Source organism: Tachypleus tridentatus, chromosome 10 (genome assembly GCF_004210375.1).
Source record: "Tachypleus tridentatus isolate NWPU-2018 chromosome 10, ASM421037v1, whole genome shotgun sequence".
NCBI lineage: Eukaryota > Metazoa > Arthropoda > Merostomata > Xiphosura > Limulidae > Tachypleus > Tachypleus tridentatus.
The window spans coordinates 65,533,148-65,555,239 of record NC_134834.1 but is presented as its reverse complement, the minus strand read 5'-3'; the positions used below and the strand labels follow the sequence as shown (position 1 = coordinate 65,555,239).

The 22,092-nt window shown below is 33.7% G+C and overlaps 1 protein-coding gene across 5 annotated transcripts in view; it reads left to right on the top strand.

Annotated features, from left to right (window-relative positions):
* Nucleotides 1-11,531, top strand: part of LOC143229470 (uncharacterized) — a 103,022-nt gene extending 91,491 nt beyond the window's left edge. For 3 of the 5 annotated variants that reach the window (XM_076461836.1, XM_076461834.1, XM_076461837.1), the window contains exon 9: nucleotides 1,600-11,531. In XM_076461836.1, coding sequence (XP_076317951.1) covers nucleotides 1,600-8,265 — 6,666 coding nt within the window. In that variant the 3' untranslated portion in view covers nucleotides 8,266-11,531. The remainder of the gene's footprint in view (nucleotides 1-1,599) is intronic. The other 2 variants (XM_076461833.1, XM_076461832.1) reach the window with 2 other exon arrangements.
* The last annotated feature ends 10,561 nt before the right edge of the window (nucleotides 11,532-22,092 follow it).

Genomic DNA, 22,092 nt, shown 5'->3' with positions numbered 1-22,092 from the left:
GTGCTATCCATAAATCGTTTTTGTTTGTTTTATTTTTGCTTTAAAATTGTCTAAATATTAGGTTGTCCAGAAATAAATGTTGTTTTTGAACTGCAAAGTTTGTAAGAGTATAAACCAGTATTGTAAAACATGCTTTTAAGTAAGCACTATTTGCTTCAACACACTTTTGCCAAGGTGTAACAATGTCGTTTATGCTCTTGCTGTAGAAATCAAAGTTTCTATGGTCAATAAACTCCCTGAAAGCTTCTCTTGCAGTTGCCTGGTTTTTGAAAGTGTTTATTGTTCAAAGTATTTCAAAAAATGATAATCTGTAGGGGAAAGGCCTGGGGATTAGGTGGATAAGGCAGAACCTCGCTTCCTAATTTGTTCAATTTTTGGAGCATCATTCTTAACATATGGAGATGAGCATTGTCATGAAAAAGAATATGGCCCCTTCAGTTGATCAGAACTGATTGTTTCTCACACAACTTTTAATGCATTTTGGCCAGTTCTTGACAGTATTTGTCTGCTGTGATTGTTTCCCCTGGATTCAAAAAGTTGTAGTGAATGATGCTAGCCACAGTCCACTATACAGTCACGATGTCCTTTCTTTGGTGAAACTTGGGCTTTGGGCCTGTTTTGCAATCAAATTATTGTGCAGATCATTTCAAATTGTCATACATAATTCACTTTTCATTGCATTTCACCCTCTGTTCAAGAAATGGATTATTTCGGTTCTGCAGTAGCAGCTTTCATAATGCCAATTTTATTGATCTTCAGTCAGCTCATATGGAATCCACTTATCCAACTTTTTTTCTTTCTAATCACACTCGGGTGGTTGGCAATGCCTTATTTGCTTGTGCCTAGCTTTTCTGCAAGCTCACATACTATTGTGCGAGGGTCTATCTCAACTTCTTCCCTTAATGTGTTTTCATCTAAGGATGACTCTCTTTCATGACCTTCATGGTCTTCCATGTCAAAACCTTTGAAACCAACAATAAACTGTACGTTCAGTAACAGATCCATGGCCAAATGCTTGGTTCATGTTCCTTGTCGTTTTTGTAGCTTTTCATCCAAGTTTGAAGTCCTAGAGGAAAATCAGATGAAAGTCCTCCTTGTCTATGCTGCTTTGGGGGTTGAAAAACTTACTCTGAGTAGAGTTGGAATTGCAGAGAATTAAGACACCATGTAAGCGACAAAGATTGGATTAAACCAACTCAATATTCAGCTTCTAAATGTCATCGTGAGAATTCCAATACTTATTTCTGGACAACCTAATATAAAGATCAAAATTCAAAATTTAATTTCAGGCTCATAGTTTATACCAGTTACATAGAAAACCTCTAACCATTTTTCTGCTTAACTTGGGTGATGAGAACTAGTTTAATATCATTGTTTTGACCCATAATATAGTTGTCTTCGGAAGCTTAAGACTGAACTATAATGATAATTACAGAACTTTGATCAACTTATCATGAAATTCCTGAGTAATTATTTTTCAGTGATTTTTTTTAAACAAATGTTACTGCACCATTGTTTGTAATTGTTTAGAATCCCTTTCATTTCACTCTCAATAATAAAATTTATTGTGAGTGTCTGTGTTTCTTTTCTTTGCTCTAGTTTAAAGCTGGATCAATTGAAGTTCTTCAAAAATATCCAGTTCAGTTGAAAATAAGAAATAATCCACTAGGACCTTGCAAGATGAGGGGAAGAAAAAAGAAGTGCAAGACTGAACCTTCAAAGGTTTTTTCATTAAAGGAGAAGAAAAGGAGCCATGGTAAAGCACAAAAGAAATCTGATAGTGTTGTTTTTAATTCACTGGCAGCAATGGATAATTTAGAAAAGATGTCATTTCCAGTTGATTATGCCAAGGACAAACAATTGGTTAAATTAGCTAATAATATCCCAAACTTGTATTTTAAGAATTCGTTTGATAACACTGCCACTTCATCTGTCCAACATTCAGCACTTCAGAACCAACCTGTGAGTACACAAATTAATCATTATACCTCATCCTTAGTTGACACTGCCACACCATGTGTCTTACATTCAGCACCTGAGGGCCAATATATATCTACCAGTACAGAGTTCAGTGATAACCATTCTATGTGGGACATCAGGGAAAATGGTCATACCCCCACAATGAAATCCATGAAGGTTGAAAACTCTCAAAATTTCAACAGAGAAAAAACTATGTTTTCTACTAATAAAAGTACTGATTCTCAACATCAAACTCAACCAGGTAAATTGAATTATTACATTACTAAGGAAATATTCAATCAAAATGTTAAGCAGAAAATAGACAAATGCAGTCATGGTTGTGTAAGGGAGGATTATGACCCATCAGTCATGGAAACAAAGCAAAAATCTGAGCCAAAAATTTCAAATGAAATTTTAAATTCAAAGAAAGAAGACTTGAACAAAGTTTTTGATCATCCTGGTAGTGTTATCTGTTCAGCTTATACTGATTTACATGTAACAAAATTTGAGGATTCCAGTTACCTTCTTTGTTTGCCACAGGATAGAGGTGTATGCCAGAACCAACTAGTATTACCTAGTGGCTCTTCACAAAAGAGAACTATGCCTGAAATTAATTACCATTTGACTACTGAGGAAAAATTACAAAAGGAAAATAACCTTTTTTGTGAGCCACCTACTAAACAATTTGTCCCTTCTGTAACTGCAGCTAAAATGTACAATAAACCTCATTGTAAAAATAGCCAGCCTTTACAAAATTCTGTTGAGCTGGTAGTTAGTGAAGACTTGTCCAAAACTGCCTCTAAATTAAGCTCTTCCCACATATCTTTTGCTCATGGAAGTGATGCCATTACATTTGACAATGGTTGTTCAAGTTTATTCTCTCCAGTTTTATACCATCGTAAACTTGAAGAAACTGAAAGTAAACAGCCTACAATAAGCAATTTAGTATCCTCCTCCAATTACATTCAGGGTTCTTTATCCAAAATCAACAATCCACCCTTAACCTCTGGCAACTACCAAGCTCCAAACAAACAGGGATCAGAAACCACTTCTTTTGTCTCTACCCATTTTACTCCTGGTCCATTTCAACAAGAACCTCTAAATCTTAATTACTCATCAAATATTTCTCATCAACCCATGAATCACAAAATATTTCAAGAACAGTTAGCTGTAACACCATTAAATGATAGGAATTCTCAGCCTATCTCTTTAAAAGATTCACAAGTCTCTCCTGCATGTGGTGAATCTGCAACTGTACGCTATTATAATTTTCACAATTCCAGCATTAAAGGTGAACATCCCTTAATATTAACCCCAAGCTCAAAACGACCCCAAATACATTATTTGAGAAAAATGACAGATAAAACTACTTCTAATCTCAATTTGTGTACTAATTCATCCATATTATCTTTCACTTCTGCTGGAGAAACATCTTTCTCTTCTAAGCAAGCAATTTGTTCCTCAGATCATTTTCAATTTTCAAAGAACTTGCCCAGTATGGAACAAAAGTCTCCTTATTCTTTTAAGCAGATGAGTTCTTCTGAAAATCCTCTACATGTCCTACCTCAGTTTTCTTCACCTTGTGAACAAAGAAATAATGTTGCTACATCTTCTAACCAAGTAAGCCCTTCTAAAACAATCAATGTTTTAACCCAGGACAAATTGCCGTGTTTGGGAAAAAGAACTCCACTGTTTGAACAGTTTAATCCACATAGCACTTCTAAATATTTCATGGATCAATCCATCACACCTTATGCACATCAGCAAAGTACCTCTTCATCACCTGCTCATTCATGTCCTATACCTAATCCTAGCATTGTCTTAAGTCCTAAAATCTTACAGAATATACCAAATAATCCTTTCCCATCTTGCACAGAACTCTGTATATCCCAAACTCTAACTTCTTCCAACAATAAAATTTCACATCATTACAGTGCACCACAACAAACAGAAACATTCCAATCTTCTCAACAGAAAATTCCTCCTCTTAAACTTGAAGGATGCAAATTAACAAATGCATACGATACACTATTGCACCCAAATTTAAAGGAGATCCCATCATCACTCATTCTAAACCACTACCAAATGTCACTTCCATTATTATCACAGCAGCAAGGAAATAGTTTATCATTAAAACTAGATTCTCTATCAGAACCTAACAACCTAAGCATTCCTTTTTCATTTCAGATAAAAAACAAAAAACAAACTTCTTGTTCTGATCCTGAAACTGAAACTTCACTTTTATCACCAATCACCCAAGAAAGAGTAACACCAACTCCTCTGCAGGTAAACTCTTCTATAAATCATCATGCTCAAAATATGTTGGAGTCATCATCATATGTGCAGCAAAAACAGTTTTCATCTTCTGAACATAAAACTTTATTTTATGTACATGACCTAAAATCATCAGTATTGCCATTTTTAAAGTTTTCACCACCAAATCAAACAACAACTTTTATTGATTTCCAAAGTCAAACTAAAGAAAGTGAAAACTATTCACCAAACAGAATGATGAGTTATTCTCATTCTTCAGGTCAGAATATAAAGCCTCTCAAAACACAATGGGAAGAAAAAACTCACAGTGAAACACAGCCAGATTCTACTTATGAAGGTAACCAAATTCAAGATCAATCTACACAACTATATTCTGTACAAAATAATACATCACTGCTGTCCAATCATGCATGTGTTTCTCCTAATTTTAATAATTGTTGTCTGGATGTGGCCGTAAAACTTTGTTCATTACCAAGAAACAAACTCCAATTTTCTAAACAAACAAATCCTTTTTGTCCAAATCAAATGATTTCTTCATCCTTAGAGTGTACATCATCATCACCTAGATGGATGAGTCCTGGTTCTAATAAAAGCTCTCTCTTATCCTCTGTCCAGCATAAAATAAAACAACTGTCTTCAGAGAAAACAAGATCACTACCTCCAAATCAGGTCCAGTATTCATCTGTTTCACCATGTATATTACCAAATGAAATACCTCCATGTATTAAACAACAAAGTCCTCTTAGTATCCAGGGGCACAGTCCTTTCATTTCAGTTTCATCTTATCCAAGTGCAAGCTCATTGTCTTCTAGAAGAGCAAGTCCTGATCTTAAACAAGGCCAAGACCAAGTTGTATCATCCTATAAAGAATGGAAAGGAATTGTTTCCAAACCTGAACAAGCAAATAATTCAGTTCACATTTTAAGTACACCTTATTTCCATCAGTCCAGAACATTATCCATTGAAAGCTCCCTAAACCTTGATAGGAGCCCAAAGATTATGACAGTTTCACCTTATGTTACCCAAACAAGTACTTCTTCATTTGATGCTTTTCATGATGCAAGATTTCACATTCTTCACCCCATGTCACCTAAATTATCATCTTGTCACAAATACAAATCACATGATATGTCTCAGACTAAGGTTTCTTCACCATCTGCACTTGAGTTGCTTCCTACAGTTTCTGTTGATTCTTACTCTCAGGTTTCACAGCCTGCTGTTTCTTTGGTTAAAGATAACTCCTACATAAACCACAATGCTAAGTTTATGTGCACTCTATCACATCAAGGGAAACAAACAACTACACTAAATCATCCTTGTAATTTTCAAGTCCATGAAGTTTGTGACCAAACATGTGTTTCTCAGACTTTGAGCTTCTCAAAAATAGACATTCCAAATACAGTATGTGGGAAGTCATCTTTGGGTGAAGTTATTCAAACTACAAGAGACACTCAGAGTATAAATAGTAAGCATGAAGCTCATGGCAAGCTCACAATTCACCAGGGCTCATACCGTGTGATGTCTGATAGCCAGCAAATTTCCTTATCACAAGATCATCTATACCACAAAAAATTACCTTCTATCAGTGAGAAATCATTTTCCTTTTGTGAAGAAGGGTCTGATAAAAAATTACCAATAACTAAGAATGAAAACTTCTGTCATATGCCTTTTAGCCAGAGCTCATCTGAAAACTCTTCTCTCCCTCAGATTATCATGCCTCCCCCTCCTTCTCCAAATTATAGAAATCATCCATTTATACTTCAAGGTAATAAAGGATGTATTTCCACAACAAAGCCAAAGTACAATATAAAGAAGTTTCCAACACCTGCATCATTTTTCACAGACTGTGAACATGTACCATTTCAAGTAAGCAGTTTCAAGAATGCTTACTCGACATCCATGCCATCACCATTACTTTCTTGTGATGTGAATCCAGTGAAAACTGATATTAAAAAATCAACAAGTTATCAATCCTCTGAATTGCATTCTGTTTCTTCAGATGGAAAAATCCCAGTTACTGAATGTACAGTTGATTCAGTAAAAGAAAAAATGTTTCATAGAAAACATTTAACTGCAAGAAATGCTCCAAACATTCATGATAATGATATTTTATCTTTGTCATGTAACAACTCATCACATCCTGTTTTTGTAACTGAAAGTCATAATTCTACTGAAGAATCTAGTGTTCTTAATTTTGCTGGAACTACCGTATCAGTCTCTCAAGAGCAACTAAAAAACAATGGTTTAAAGAATGAATGGCCATCGTCTACTTTACCAAATTGTACAAGGATGGCAAAACTTATGACTGTTTCAAAACCAGAAATTCTTTTACATAATCCTGAAAAAGGCCTTGACAGAAGACTCAATAAAAATCATACTGAAAAATTAAATTATGATTTTTTGAGCTCAAAGCCTATTTGTAACACTAAACAAGTAAAGAACTCTAAATCTCTTTCTGAGATACCTTTCAAAGAAAATGACATACTGTTAAACATGTCTAGTTTTGATTCTGTTTGTGAAAGTAATTTCTCTAAAATTGAAACAGAAGAAACTCAAACAAAGTTTAATTTCCAAAGTTCTTCAGATTTACTTCAAAAAAAAAATGAAAGTGTTATTGGAGACTTTCTTTTGAATAATAGTGATAGTACTTGTTCTTTGTCAACATTAAGAACTCAAAGTTATTTTTCTGGTATCCAGCAGAAGATTGTGGATTCAACAACAAAGTCGGATCTCTTCTCAAAAACGTCAATGAAAACTTCATCAGCCACAAAAGCTGAGATGAGCTTTTATGTTGACCAAATGAATAAACAGAGTTTAAAAATCGCTGGTGTGTTGAAAAACAGTAAAAATGTTAACACAAAAATGAAATTTTCAAATTCTAGTCCTAGTTCATCTCTTGGAACATATCCATTATATCATCAGAATAAATCTTTTGCAAAATACCCTTTATCTTCCAGTGATTTGCTTAAACAGAAAAAACAAATGATCTCATCAGATGATAGTCATGGTGTGCCATTTAGTTCTGTTTTACATGAAAGGTTAAACAGTATTAATATACCAATTTCTAATCCTTACAGTCAAAGATTATCTCCGGTCCCAGATGATTTTGATGATCTGTCTGAAGATCCTTTTGAATTATCTTCCTTTCTTCCCTCCTTCAGTAATGTCTTTTTAAGTAGTGATGAATCACAAGAAGGGGATAAGGAGTTAATTATAGGAAAAGCTCAGGTTGAAGAGATACAGAACATGAACTCATTTCATACCAATAACCAGTCCAAACAACAAGATTCAAGTAGCAGCTCACAAGGATTTGTTGTTGCACCCAGTACAGATAGCTCAGTATTAAACTTTAATATTAAACAAGAAAATTCTGACAGTTTCAAATCCTGTCCACTAGCAATTTCTGGATTAAAATTGCCTTCCTTTTCAAAGAATGTAAGTGCTTTCTCCAGTAGTTGTTTGAACAGTTTGCAAAATGTTGGCATTACTGACCCAAATGGGGATATTAGTCCAGTGAGTATGGAGAATCAAAAGGCATTAGTGCCTGTTAAAGAAGATCTTAATGATATATATCTATTGAAGTCAGACAGTGAGTTTAATTTTGAAGATGAAGAGATTGGAGGAGTTGCTATTGCTTTGACTCATGGGTCAGTTCTGTTTGAGTGTGCTAAACATGAACTCCATGCATCTACTGGTTTACGATGTCCAAACCGAAAAGATCCTACTCGAATTAGCATGGTGCTCTATCAACATAAAAATCTGAATTATCCAAACCATGGTGAAGCAGAATGGGAGAAAAAGATAGAAGCCAAGCGTTTTGAAGGTTTATTAAATGAAAAGTATGTATCTTCACAAAAAAAGAACAAACTCAATTCTCACTTTAAGAAGACAGAGTTAAGTGAATCTGAGACTGAAAAATCTGTATTATCAGTTGTAACACGTTCTTCAGATGTTAAAATAACAGTGAGATGGATAACAGTCCTATGTCAACCTCAAATGATCACTTCTGGCCCTTATGGAAATTGGTTTTGATGTTGCCTGTTAATGCAAGTCGTGTTTGTGATCTCAACATTTTATAATTATATAGAATTTTACTCAACGTTTGGATAAGCTTTTAATTTCTGCCTCAAAAATCTCAACATTAATTCATACACTGTTTCTGTAACTGCTGTTCTCATTTGCTTAAATCAATATATCTGTAATTAGAAATGTATACCAATATAACTGCCATTAAATGTAGACACACAAACTTAAGAAACATTTAACATAATTTCCATTTATTGCAAAATTAAGTCAAGAATCCTGGTTTTACATCTGCTTTAGTTTGTGATTTTTAAAACTTTGTAAAAATTATTTTAATAAATATCTTCAAGACATATGGATGAATAATTAGTCCAAATCTTCAGTAACTTCCATCCATTATTTGAGTATATTATCCACTGCCAAATGAAAGGAAAGTATTTACGTAAGTGAAAGCCACTGCCATAATTGAAATTGGAAGGAAGTTTTCTTCCAGTTTTACAAAAATATTTAATTCAGTTACTGTGTTCTTTGAAGAAAATTCATAAATTTGTTTTTTACAGATAAAATTTAATTTTTTTTTGTGTGTATGATGATAAAAAAAACAAGAGCTCTTAGTTACACTGCTTTCTGGTTAGCTAGAACCCACTGTGTGATACACTGCCATTAAGCTCACATGGTTGGCATTGCTAGTCACTCATCAGATCTTATAATCTCCAGTACAAACAATATTGTTTTTATGTTTTTTATTCCAAGGTGCTCTTACTTATAAGTAATTTTTTATGTATCTCTGCCATTGACAAACCTGGTTTTTCACAGAGTAATTTTTCTTTATCTTTTTCTTGTTTCATAAGAACTGTTTGAAATATTTCATGTTATGGAAATAGTAATTCATCAAAATATTGAGTTAGATCCATATTAGGAAATGTGACAATGTTATTACTGTTATTTTACACAGCTCATCTTTCATGTTTGTTAACCATTTGTGCTTGCCCACTCACTTTGGTTTTAATTAGAAAATGCATATAAGGTGGATACTCCTATAAAACAGATATTGGTAAAAGAGCTGTAGTGTTTATCATAATTAAGAATTGGATCATGAGCATTACATGTTTGTTATTGCTCAGTAATTGTTGGGTATTTGGTTTAAAAATTCAGAGTGTTGTTGTTTGCAGTAGATTTTTATTATTTTGATTTATGGTAATCATGGTAAAAAGTTTTATATTATGTTTTTTATGCTCTTTTTGATAACAACTAAAATTAGAAGTACAATGAAAATGATGTGAAGCTACATTCATTCAAAAGTAATGTCAGTATTGTCTATAAATGTTTTGTATTTGCATATTTTAATTGTTAATTATAAAGTTGTAAAATGAAGTTTTTTAAACATTCTTTCATATTTTTAGTGCCTAGAATTTTTATCAGACATTTTTCTTTTTCTTTTTGAGTAATTCTGAACCAGTTGGAACAAAACTGAAACAGTAACAAGGTTTTGTTTGGACCTTACAAAAGACTTATTTATTTTAACTTTTTCTGAAATTTGAATTATAACTGTTACTTAAATAGTTATAGATTAAATTATAAATTTTGCAAAATCACTGCCACATTTTGTAAAACGAGATTATTCTATATCAACAGTTTTTAGTTGTTGTTGAAGGTTTTTGTGTAACGACCTTTAAATTTTATATTTAACCTAGATTTTTAAAAAATCATGAAAATTACTTTAAATGCTTATTCAAAGGGGAGCAACAATTTTAAATAGTCATGTAATTGCTTTATATTTTGTTTTTATAATTTACATTTTGATTCAATTTTCTTTAAATCTGTATATAAACCTCCTGAAATTTCTAAAAATGTTTTCAAAGGCAAAAAATTCAGTTTTATGTCTCTAACTCCACTGAAATGTCTTGTCTAAAGCCTGTGAATGAAAAATGTCTAATAGTTATTTGCTAATGTTGATATAAAAGCATGTCATTTACTCTAAATTATTATATCATTTTGTATAAATCTTTAATCTTGAGTGATTTTTATTACAATTCTCTAAGGAATCAGTCACTGTTGTAATGTATGCATTTAAAAAAAGTTTTTTGTCTTTTGGGGTTTTTTCATGGTGTTGTTGTTTAGTTAAAAATGTTAGAAATTCAGTAATATTTGTTGAGGGTATTAGTTTTCTGATTTATAGGATTTAACTATGTTATTGTGGTTGTAGAATTTGATAGTCATAATTTTAATAGAAAAGAAAGAAAAAAAAGTCTTTCATGTTTGTTTTCATTTGCTGTTTATAGGTGGCAATTTGTATCCACACCACTGGTAAATAGATTAAGAATAATTGTTTTTCAATAATTTCGCAAATAAAAACGTGACTGAAGAGAATAGGTCATGCTTCTTTACCAGTTTTTAAAGCTGTAATTTAGTTTATTTTGAAAATATTTGTTTGGGTTTGGCATTCCCACTTAGAAAAACAATCAGTTATTTTGACAACCAGTTTATAACAAATTGATGACCGAAGAATTCTTAATTATTTGTATGTTAAGGCTTAATTTTTAAAATGGTTTTGCAGAAAATTATATTATTTTAAATACTTTGTTACATTTACGAAATTTTAAAACTTCTGGACCAAATGTCTTCATGATTCACAGCCAAATTTTATTATACTTTCACGAGGCGTTAACAACTGTGATTTTCAAACTTTTTGGTTTAACTTAATTTTTGTGAAGTTATTATTTCAATATATCATACAGTGCATCAAAATATTTGTGATAGATATGTTTTGAGATTTTAAAACCTAATCAAACTGTGCCTTGAAAACCTGAATATCCCACCATCTAACATCTTGTTAAAAACAGAGTTAATTTTGTCTTTCATCCAAATAAAAGATAAACAGATGATTTGTGATTTTACGTTTGTATTTACGTTGTGGTTGTTTCTGTTATTTTTATACGGCGTGTTGTGTTATTTACAATTTTCATATTGCATAATTGTATTTGGTTCTGCAAATTTGTCGTTTCTGGTCAGCTATTCCTGTAAAATAAAGCATTAAATGAAAAACGTTTTACCCGAAGAAATTATTTTTCTTTCGTTTACTCAATTAAATTTCTTCATACACGTTAGGTATATCACACCAAATAAGTAAAGTGCTTAAATTATATGTCAAGGTTTTGAACCTCGATAGCTTTCATAATTGCTGTTTCGTGTTGGGATAAAGATAAACAAATGTTTAATTTTTGTTTGTTTGTTTGTTTGATCATAACAAATAAAATAGTCATTTGTGTAGATCATTGAATGTTCCGCCCACACAGTCAACTTTACAGAAATTAACTGGGAAGAACTTACATTTTCATTATTCATCATCCAGTCTGAGTAAATAAATCTCAAGGTAAAAATACGCCTTCATTGAATATTGTTGTGATTTTCAATATTTTAAACGTGAATAATATATAACAACTTAAACCCTCGGCATTGCTTCCTTCTGTACCAATAAACCAATCGCATTTCGACTCGCAGTATTTTTCCAGCAACATTGAGTTATCAATGTAGGTTTAAAGGATAAAAAGATAAAATACACCTGACCCTCCTAGGCCTTTAACGACCAAATATCGATATTGAGAGAGAAAATGTTTGTTCAGCGAAAATACACTGACAGTGTTTCATTCCGCAACGATCTTCAAGATTTGTTTGTTTGTTTTTGAATTTCGCACAAAGCTACACGGGGGCTATCTGCGCTAGCCGTCCCTAATTTAGCAGTGTAAGACTAGAGGGAAAGCAGCTAGTCATCACCACCCACAGCCAACTCTTGGGCTACTCTTTTACCATTAAATAGTGGGATTAACCGTCAAATTATAACGCTCCCAAGGGGAGCATGTCTGATGTGACGGGTATTCGAACCCGCGGCCCTCGGATTAAGAGTCGAGCGCCTTAATCACCTGGCCGTGCCGTGTCGTGAAAAAAAGAAATGTTGAAGGACACAGTGAATTTAAGGCTCGTGGTTGTAGAAATATTTTTGGAACAACGTACGCCAAAATTTGGGTCATTCACGTGTGTTAATGTGACGGTCAAATCCCACTGTTAGATAAGAAAAGTTCGCTGCGTGTGTATAAAACGTTTACTCAAGTAAACCTTGTGTAGTTTTGTACTAAATTCCTTGTTTGTTACAAATAATTTTTGTATCGTAACGATGTGTGAGAAGGTAGTATATACAAGCATAATTTACGTTTTCCATGATGGGGTACAGCTTCTGAAGTGAGTGACCGTTTTCACTAGACTATTGAAAAGCATTTTGTTCGAGAACAAATTTTTTTAACACGCTACAACATGAGGGTTTTGGTTTGAATTTTGCGTAAAGCTACACGAGAGGTATCTGGGTTAGCCATCACTAATTTAGCAGTGTAAGACTAGAGGGAAGGCAGCTAGTCATCGCCACCCCCGGCGAACTCTTGGACTACTCTTTTATCAACAAATAGTAGAATTACTATCGCATTATAACGTCCCACGGCTGAAAGGTATGGTGTGACAGGGATTTGAATCAGCGTTCCTTAGATTGGGAGTCGAGCGTCCTAACCACTTGACCAAGAAAATAAACTACGAACCTCTTAAATCAGGACTTCATTACGAACGATGTACTTTTGTTTTTCCTTCACTGGCCAAGAGAAAGAGGATCCGTATAAAGAATATTTATCTTATAGACCTATGAATATTCATTCTGGCAAATAGGATGAGCCTACCTCTATCACCCGTCATCCTCTTTCAAATATTAAATTTTCGCACTTAAATATGTATGTAATATTATGTTGAATTCCCTTTAATGTAAATTTAATATATTTTTATTAATATGATTCCGTATTCACGTTATGACATTGATGTATGAAATATACTACAAACAAAATGCAATACTGTACTTTATAATGTATCAAAAGGAATAAAAAATCCAGTTTCAAGTGTTAAACCATCAGCACAAAAACAAAGGAAGAATAAAAGACATTCGCTGACTTGACTTTAATCTCATTTTACACAGTAAATATTAAAATGTAAGCGTTACTCGTTTCACATGATTTATTTTATTGTATACAACATAATTTTATAGGCTGGGCCTACTGTTTGCTTTTTCACACACGAAATTCTACTTCTGTGTACGTTTCTTTTGTATGTGAAATTAAGTGCATGAAGTATTAGTAGATGTATGGTTAATTATTTATAACTAAAGAGGCCCATAATGCTATATTCTAAATTAAATGTTAACTCTAGTTTACCCAAAAATGTCAAGCCTGCGTAAAAGTTACTCCTGTAATGTGTCAATGATAACATTCTTTATTCGTCAGACGATATATGCGTGTATGTATCAACGAAAATTTTTCGTTTTGCACATCTTCACATGAGGGAACTATGACCTGCGCAGTGAACGCGACAGACGAATAAACAAACAGAGATTGTGATTCTTAGATATAGATTATTTGTTAACAGTTTCAAATGTCTACAATTTTACAGTTTGCATTACGGTAATTGAAACCAACAAAACCTGTATTTGCATTTCATTATTTGAAATAAGCATTTAAATTTAATGAAATATTTGATGGTGTGCTATGTCTGCCGTTATAATCCTTCACATTTACCGTAGACGGGATATTGTGGGTGAGAAATGTTAATCCAATTAAATATTTATCCATAGAATAAAATGTTAAAATATCTTTCTCTTATATTTGTTTTGACTCGTTTTTATTTTTCATGAAAATCAATATAAATTTAAACATAAAATATTTATATAGTAAATGTGCCGTCACCTAGTGAATGCACGTACATATATTACTGATTAGCTTTGTAACCAAAAATAATACAATTTCGCTGAAGACATGAAAATTAGTACTGGGTTTCTTTCAAGCCTATGGCTCTGTTTTTCTGACAAACGTTACAACCAATTACACTGATGTTTACGTTTACTTTTTAGCGTAAAGTTAAACAATGGACTGGTTATCTGCTCTTTGTCCACTGTGAAACTTACCCTTAACCCATCAGGGAAAAACTGCTATGTATATAAAGAATCTCTAGTTATTGAACGTATCAGTTTTTACTTCATTGTTTCAATTAATTTTATAAAAGCAGAATTTGGCGCGATTTTTGGCTTACACCAGTCAGCTTGAAAAGTTTAGAGTTTGTTCATTCTCTTTTCATTACTCTGTATGTATCTGATTCGTATACAAGCGCCAAAAATGATTGTTCGCTCAAACTATTCGCTTGTACCATTGTCTTTTGTGGTTGGCTCTTTAATATATATATATTAAGACCAAATACAGATTAAAATTTGCAGCAACCGAAGTGGAAGTCGTTCCTTACCTTCCTTAAGAGCAACATAAAGATAATAGTGATGTCTAACATAAATTGGCGTGTTAAGCATATAATATGGTAGATTTAAATCAGCATTGCAATTCAAAAGTAAAACCTGGAATAGACTCGTCCCCAAATACCAGTGAATATGTGTGTAAAATATCAACAATCAATAGTTAGATGTTGGGCTGTTAGAAAGAACATACAGAAGAAGTGAAAATTTTGAAGGTAACCAATAGGCGTGATTATGTTCAACCTAAATGTGGTCTTATTCTATTTTGGTACTGTCTCCGCTGGTACATCGGTAAGTCTTCGGATTTACAACGCTAAAATCAGGGGTTAAATTACCCTTGATGGACTCGACAGATAGCCCAATGTGACTTTTCTATAAGAAAACACACACACACTAATTTGATAATTTTTCTCCACACAAGAAGTAATTACATATTTTTTGACTGAAAATGTAAAGGAAGTCAGACATAAACTACTTTTGTGTGTTAAAGCTGTACAATATATGAAATAATATGAGAATGAGTACTTTCACTTCGAATAGACGTAATTTTCTAAAGAGGCAAGGCATGGCCAGGTGGTTAAGGCGTAATCTGAGGGTCGCGGGTTCGAATCCCGATCGCACCAAACATGATCATCCTTTCAGCCATGGAGTTGTTATAATTTGACGGTCAATCCCACTATTCGTTGGTAAAAGAGTAGCCCAAGAGTTGGCGGTAGGTGATGGTCTTACACTGCTAAATTAGGGATGGCTAGCACCGATAGCCTTCGTGTAGCTTTGTGCGAAATTCAAAAAACAAACAAACTTTTCTAAAGCAATTGCATAAACTAATTATAGCCCATAACTCTGTAACATTGATTTCGGTATTTTTAAAATAAAATGTTTATAAATTATTTAGTTATTATTACTTATAATCTCGCCTTCTTCTGTGTTTAAAAACACATTTACTGTTACCCAAGGTACTACTTAGTAAGTAAGTAAACAATAAGTAATGTAAAATAAAGCTAAGGCCCAATATTATGGTAAAGTTGAAAATTGAAGAGAACACATGAAAGTGTTGAAACTTATATCCATATAAACGTTTCTGTTTGTTTTCCGTTAGAGTAATCAGTTTCAGTTTCAGTTTTGTTTAAGACACCACTGTTTGTATATTAAGTGCAACGCAAATTGTTTGTTGTTTTCAAATATTTATGTAAAAACTAAATAAAAATGGTTGTAAATACAAACATTATGGAATAGTTTTCCTTGTACTGTATGAAAACAAATTACATCAGAATAGAGTCACGCGTTGATAGTTTACGCTATGATTTCTATCAGCCAACAATCAAAGTTTCAGCTTGTGGAAATTAGTCCTTGCGAAAGAGGAAAACCTCTCGTTGGAATAGGACCTGTATGAGAGTACACGAAACTAGCACTGATGACACAAGCAGCCGTGGAAGATAGCGTAAATTTCAAAGGTGGTGTTCAGTAATTCAGAGAATGATTCTTCCGTGATACGCGACAAACAGCCCAGAAGAGAATTTGTCAATGACCGACCAATTCAACCATAATAAGATCGCACATGTGAATTACTGCTTATCTTAAGCATTTAAGACACTTACATATTTCAATCATAAAATATAAAATCCCTGAAATAGGTCGAACATTTAATAAATATTGTGCTTGTTTCTCGCAGGAACTAATTCAGAACGAACTCTAGAAAAATGCTCAACGTATTTATACTACCTTGCCAACAAATTACTCAAAAATTGAATGTTTTGATTGTTATAAATGCTGCCATCTAGTATTTACATACGTAAATATTATTTAATTCTAGCAATCAGCAACAGTATGTTCACATAATATTCTTATTCATATCGACTTAGTATTTAGTATTTTTCTTATATATATCGAGTCAAGTTTTTGCATTTTTCGCACTCTATATACGTATAAAATACTTTCAATAATTTATAAAATTAATGAAAAGTGTTTGCATTTCAACGAAAAATAAAGGTTTTCCTAGAGTTTCAATTTAAAGTTTTATTTTCGTATCTACTTCCATAAAGAATGAATATCACTTGTCAACAATAGAGACGTGAATGTATAACTACTTTCTACTTAACGTATATCGCCCCCCAGTAGCTCAGCAATATGTCTGCGGACTTACAAAGCTAAAACTCGGGTTTCGATACCTGTGGGGGCAGAGCGCCGGTAGCCCATTGTGTAGCTTTGTGCTGAAATATAGGATGTGAAAAATTACAATCTTAAACTTCAATCATTGAAATTTTTTTTGAATTAAAAATCTATTTCACTATCGATAGAAAACCTTTCTTCTTTTACTGATCTACAAAGAAGAGACGCAAACATATTGATATCCCAGACACTTGATACAGAGAGGTTATTTTAAATATGTATGAACAGAAACTAAAGCCAAATAATATAAAACTATGGGAAAAGTCGCGCTTTGCATACAGATTGTTTTAGTTGTGGTATGTTGTATTTGAATGCACAAATTTATCAACTTTAAAAGCAGCGCTATGTATTTAAGGTGATTAAAATAGTTAAATGACTTCTCTAGACTACTCTCGTATGAGGTTAGGTACTTAGAATTCTGAACGAACCTGATGGCCGTGCGGGGCATCTCAACAACTTCAAGGTTAAACCTATTCCACAAAACGTAACAGCCATCTATAGTACAAAAGATAATTTGAAACGAATGATCTGATTAAAAATTGCTTATCGACTTATCTGGTACAAGCAAACGTACTGGTCCCCAGTGACAGAAAAGTTTAAGCTAATTTACTAATTCAAATTATTTCATGGACTTTTAAAGGTTTAATTGTGTTGAAACCAACAGTCCAACGTATACCGTTCACCACAAAAAGTAGTGGTTGAGCACTTCATTCATGCCACTAATAACTTAGTGTAAAATATCCTGAATGCGAAATATAATTTGGCATCAACATTATTTATGTCTATTCTTCCTTCATTTCAAGGCCGCCTCGATTACTCGACTCGTAATCTGAATATCGCGAGTTCAAATCCCCATCACACCAAACGTGCCCTTTCAGTCATGGCGGCGTTATAAAGTGACGGTCAATCACATTATTTGTCGGAAAAAAAGAGTAGCCCAAGAGTTTACTGTTGGTTGTGATGATTAGCTGCCTTCCCTCTAACCTTATTCTGCTAAATTAGGGACAGCTAGCGTAGATAGCCTCGTGTAGCTTTGCGCGAAATTCAAAACAAACCGTCATTTCCAAAGTGAATGTTGTACTTTGCTTGCATGCACGGTTTTTCAAACGGGAAATAGATAAATGCTCGAACAGACATCATGGCTCGCAATATCTAGGGACGCTTTCCAAACTTAGGTATCAGGGACAAACATTAAGACGCAACAGGATTATGGTCTCGGTACTATAAAAGTCTGTAAAAAATTCACACACAAAACTCTAATACATAATCATAACTGTCTGAGTCGTGGCTTTAAAAAGATGACAGATTCATTCCCCAAATAACTTTCACTTTTCAATACACGGTACTCTGTATATGGATCCATATGGTCCTTACGCATTTCGTGACGTCGTATGTACTTCCACACTCCAAATTTCATTTTGCGTCTATATAAATATAATAGTACCATCTTTTAATTGTCTGTCGCATGTCCATGTAACTACTTCGCACGATTTGGATAGATCTTCACCAGTATATATGTAAAAACGGCTGGTTTGGGTTGAGAATTTTTTTTTATGTAGAGGAGCGAACAGCAATCTTGGTAAATACATTGCATGGGCATTCTCCAAATATGTAACATCAGTCAGCTCATTCATCAAAGACTCTTTTAATTTCAAGTCTAATCTTAATCAGCTTAATCATAAAGCCTTAATGGCCAGTTTCGATGTTATATCGATCTTTACAGAAGTCCCAACCGCTGAAGCCTGCAAGATAGCCTTAGAACTCTATATCCGAGACCCTAACCCATCAATAGATATTCCCAGCAACCAATTAGCAACCCTTATAGAATTCACCACGATGAAGACAAACTTCATGTTCAACAACCACAACTATATACAAACAAATGGCCTAAGCATGGGCAGCCCAGTTTCACCAGTTGTAGCCAATATTTTTATGACACAAGTTGAAACACAAGCAATTAACACTGCATTACATCCACCACTATACTGGTACAGATATGTAGATGACACGGTTGCGGGATTCAGATTTACAGAACACACACTTAATTTTTTCAATCATATTAACTCTATAGATCCCAACATTAACTTCATATGTGAACAGGAAGAAAGCAATCAAATATCATTTCTTAACCTCAAAATTACAAGAACCGACACACAATTTAAAGCAGAAATCCACCGAAAAATCACCCATACTGGACTATACATTCCTTGGGACTCAGCACATGAAACAAAACGAAAACTCAACATACTAAGAAATCAAATAAACACAGCCATAAAACTATTTTCACCAGATAAAATTAACTATGAATTAGACAAAATAAAACAATATTTCATCAACATCAATAAGTTTCCTCCACAAACCGTAGAAAACATTATACGCACACACCTTGACAGAAAGCAAAATCAACCAACAAAAGTAAATATATCTAACAAATAAAAAAATCACTAAAACATATACTGCTGCATACCATATATTCCCGACATCAGCAGAAAAATAAATAACATTTGGCAAAAACTAGTAACAAAATATATTCCAGTTAATACCAAATTTATTCAAAAACCAGGCACAAAACTAAGGTCTATACTATGTATAAACTACACTGACAAACATCACACCAACATTTTTATAAAATACAATGTGATAATTGCCACGGCTTCTATATTGGTTTGTTTGTTTGCTTGTTTTGGAATTTCGCACAAAGCTACTCGAGGGATATCTGTGCTAGCCGTCCCTAATTTAGCAATGTAAGACTAGAGGGAAGGCAGCTAGTCATCACCATCCACCGCCAACTCTTGGGCTACTCTTTTACCAACGAATAGTGGGATTGACCGTTACATTATAACGCCCCCACGGCTGGGAGGGCGAGCATGTTTGGCGCGACAGGGATGCGAACTCGCGACCCTCAGATTACGAGTCACACGCCTTAACACGCTTGGCCATGCCGGGCTCCTATATTGGAGAAACAACTAGAAAAATGGAAACCAGATTCAAAGAACATAAAAAGTCACTTTCACACATTTTCAAACACTGCTAATCAAATGAACACAACATAACCATAAAAACACCCAAATACTAAATAAAGAAACAAACTCAAAATTAAATAAGCCTTACTTATACAACAACTCAATCCCAAAATATACCAATACAAAGGAACACTTTTATACCTATATTAATAAATACAATCAAACATCTAAGCACGCCCTCTACATTCCTACACTCAGTTACACAACACCCTTCAAACATGTGGTCAGCTATCGGTCAGTTACCTTTTTCTTTCTTTGTGAACCTGAGGATGACCGAGGAGGGTCGAAACGTTGTTCGCTCCTCTACATAAAAAAAATTTTCTCAACCCAAACCCGCCGTTTTTACATATATATTTTACCCTACAACTGGGTTTTCTTGTCATCACTGATTATTAGATCTTCACCAAATATATTATGAAAGCTCACTGACTGCATGAAGAGATACCTTCAATTTTGTTTTAGTTTTGTGGGCGTTTTCTTGCTACTTCGTCCTTCGTTGGTAGTGTCGGATTCACTAATGTATTTGTATTTTAATATCTATGTTTGTTTCACTTTATATATATTTAGAAATGCATGTAATGTGTATCGCAAAAATCCCGACTATTCTCTAAATCTTTAGAAGATACTCGACTGTAAGAATCAACAATATATGTTTTACGTTGTTACCCCCTGAACCTTCGGGAACTTCGCCTAAAGGTTTCAATCGACGCGCTAAGAGACAGTTTAATAATACGGTTGGATCGCTACAGTCAGTACATCGTAAAGCTTCGGAAACCATAATTGTAGCAAACGCCTATTAATAGAAAAACTACAGGTATTTGACCAGGAACGCGTGTAGATTTCGAACATTACAAACAGTTTAACTTCAGTGAAAGAACTTCAGATGCTAGTGTTTTTACGAGGACATTAGATATCTTCCTCGGAAAAAAGTGAGCTTCTAAACGGTGTGAGGATAGCCATTAAACGAACTGTAACAATATCAACATGGTATTCACACCTCATGAACCTTCGATAAAATATTCTGTTTCCGACCAGATAGAAGACTCAGTATAGTTTATAATTTTCTAAGCCTTTTGCATATAAATCATTATTTGTAATTATCGTTATTATAAACTGTATTGTTGTTCGTATACTAAAATATATTTGTTTTAAGAAAGAAAATTGTGTGTATCAATCATGTTGGCAAATATAATAAATTTCATACATATCGACATTCAATTAACTTCTAAATTCAATTATGTAACGTGAAAAATAACTCTTGACTGTGCGATGTGCTGGCATATCATATGTTTTCTACGTACTTTTGTAATACAGTAATTTTGGTTATTTAGTCATGGTGCCAACACATCGTCCAGAAAGTCGTTAAAATTGCCTTGTTTTACTTGCTTCATTTCTTTGCTCTCTGTAAAAGGTGGTGTCTCTTCCGTCCGAGAAAAAATTCCAGTGATGACAGTATAATACCCTTTCCTGACCGATTAAGACGTTAACTAAATGTACAAGTCAGTCAAAGTTGTAAGGGAATAAAGGTTACGAGGTGGAGCTGTCGGCTTGACAAAAAAAAAACATTTATTTAGGTACACTTTCTTCAGCCAGCTTAGCCTACTTGGTGATCATCAAGTGAAGACTTATTTCATGAACGACGGATTTTAGTTGTACGAAAGTTTAATCCAAGATATTGTGTGTTTCTTATAGCAAAGCAACATCGGGATATCTGCTGAGCCCACAGAGGGGAATCGAACCGCTGATTTTAGCGATGTAAATCCCTAGACTTACCGCTGTACTAGCGGGGGGCTTCAAGATATAGAGAAACCTGTGGAGCTAAACATTGCCTGGTAGAAAGAACTATTATTTGTTTGCGTAGGTACACAACACGTGTTTGTTATAATAAAGATCCCCATATCCTTTTATCTAATCTTTTGTTATGTGCGGGTTTACCTTTGTAATAGTTTTGAGAAAATCGGTTTTGTCTGAAAATATCACAATGGCAAAATTTGGGTATTGATGTCTATTTATCTAAATGACAAAAAGTTATTATTTGATTACCATATGAGCGTTTTAATTTTAGGCAACATACTATTTGTATGTAAAGCTCACTTTTGAGAATAATTATGAGAGTTGTCCCCAGGTGGCACAGTGGTGTGTTTGCGGACTTATATTACTAGAAACTGCGTTTCGATACCCGTGGTGAGAAGAGTGCAAATAGCCCTTTCTGTAGTTTTGTGCTTAATAACAAACAATAACAATTATTAGAGTTATAAGCGTTTTTGTTTTTTCGAAACTAAACTTTCTGTATGGTTTTAAACAAGTTTTACAAACGTG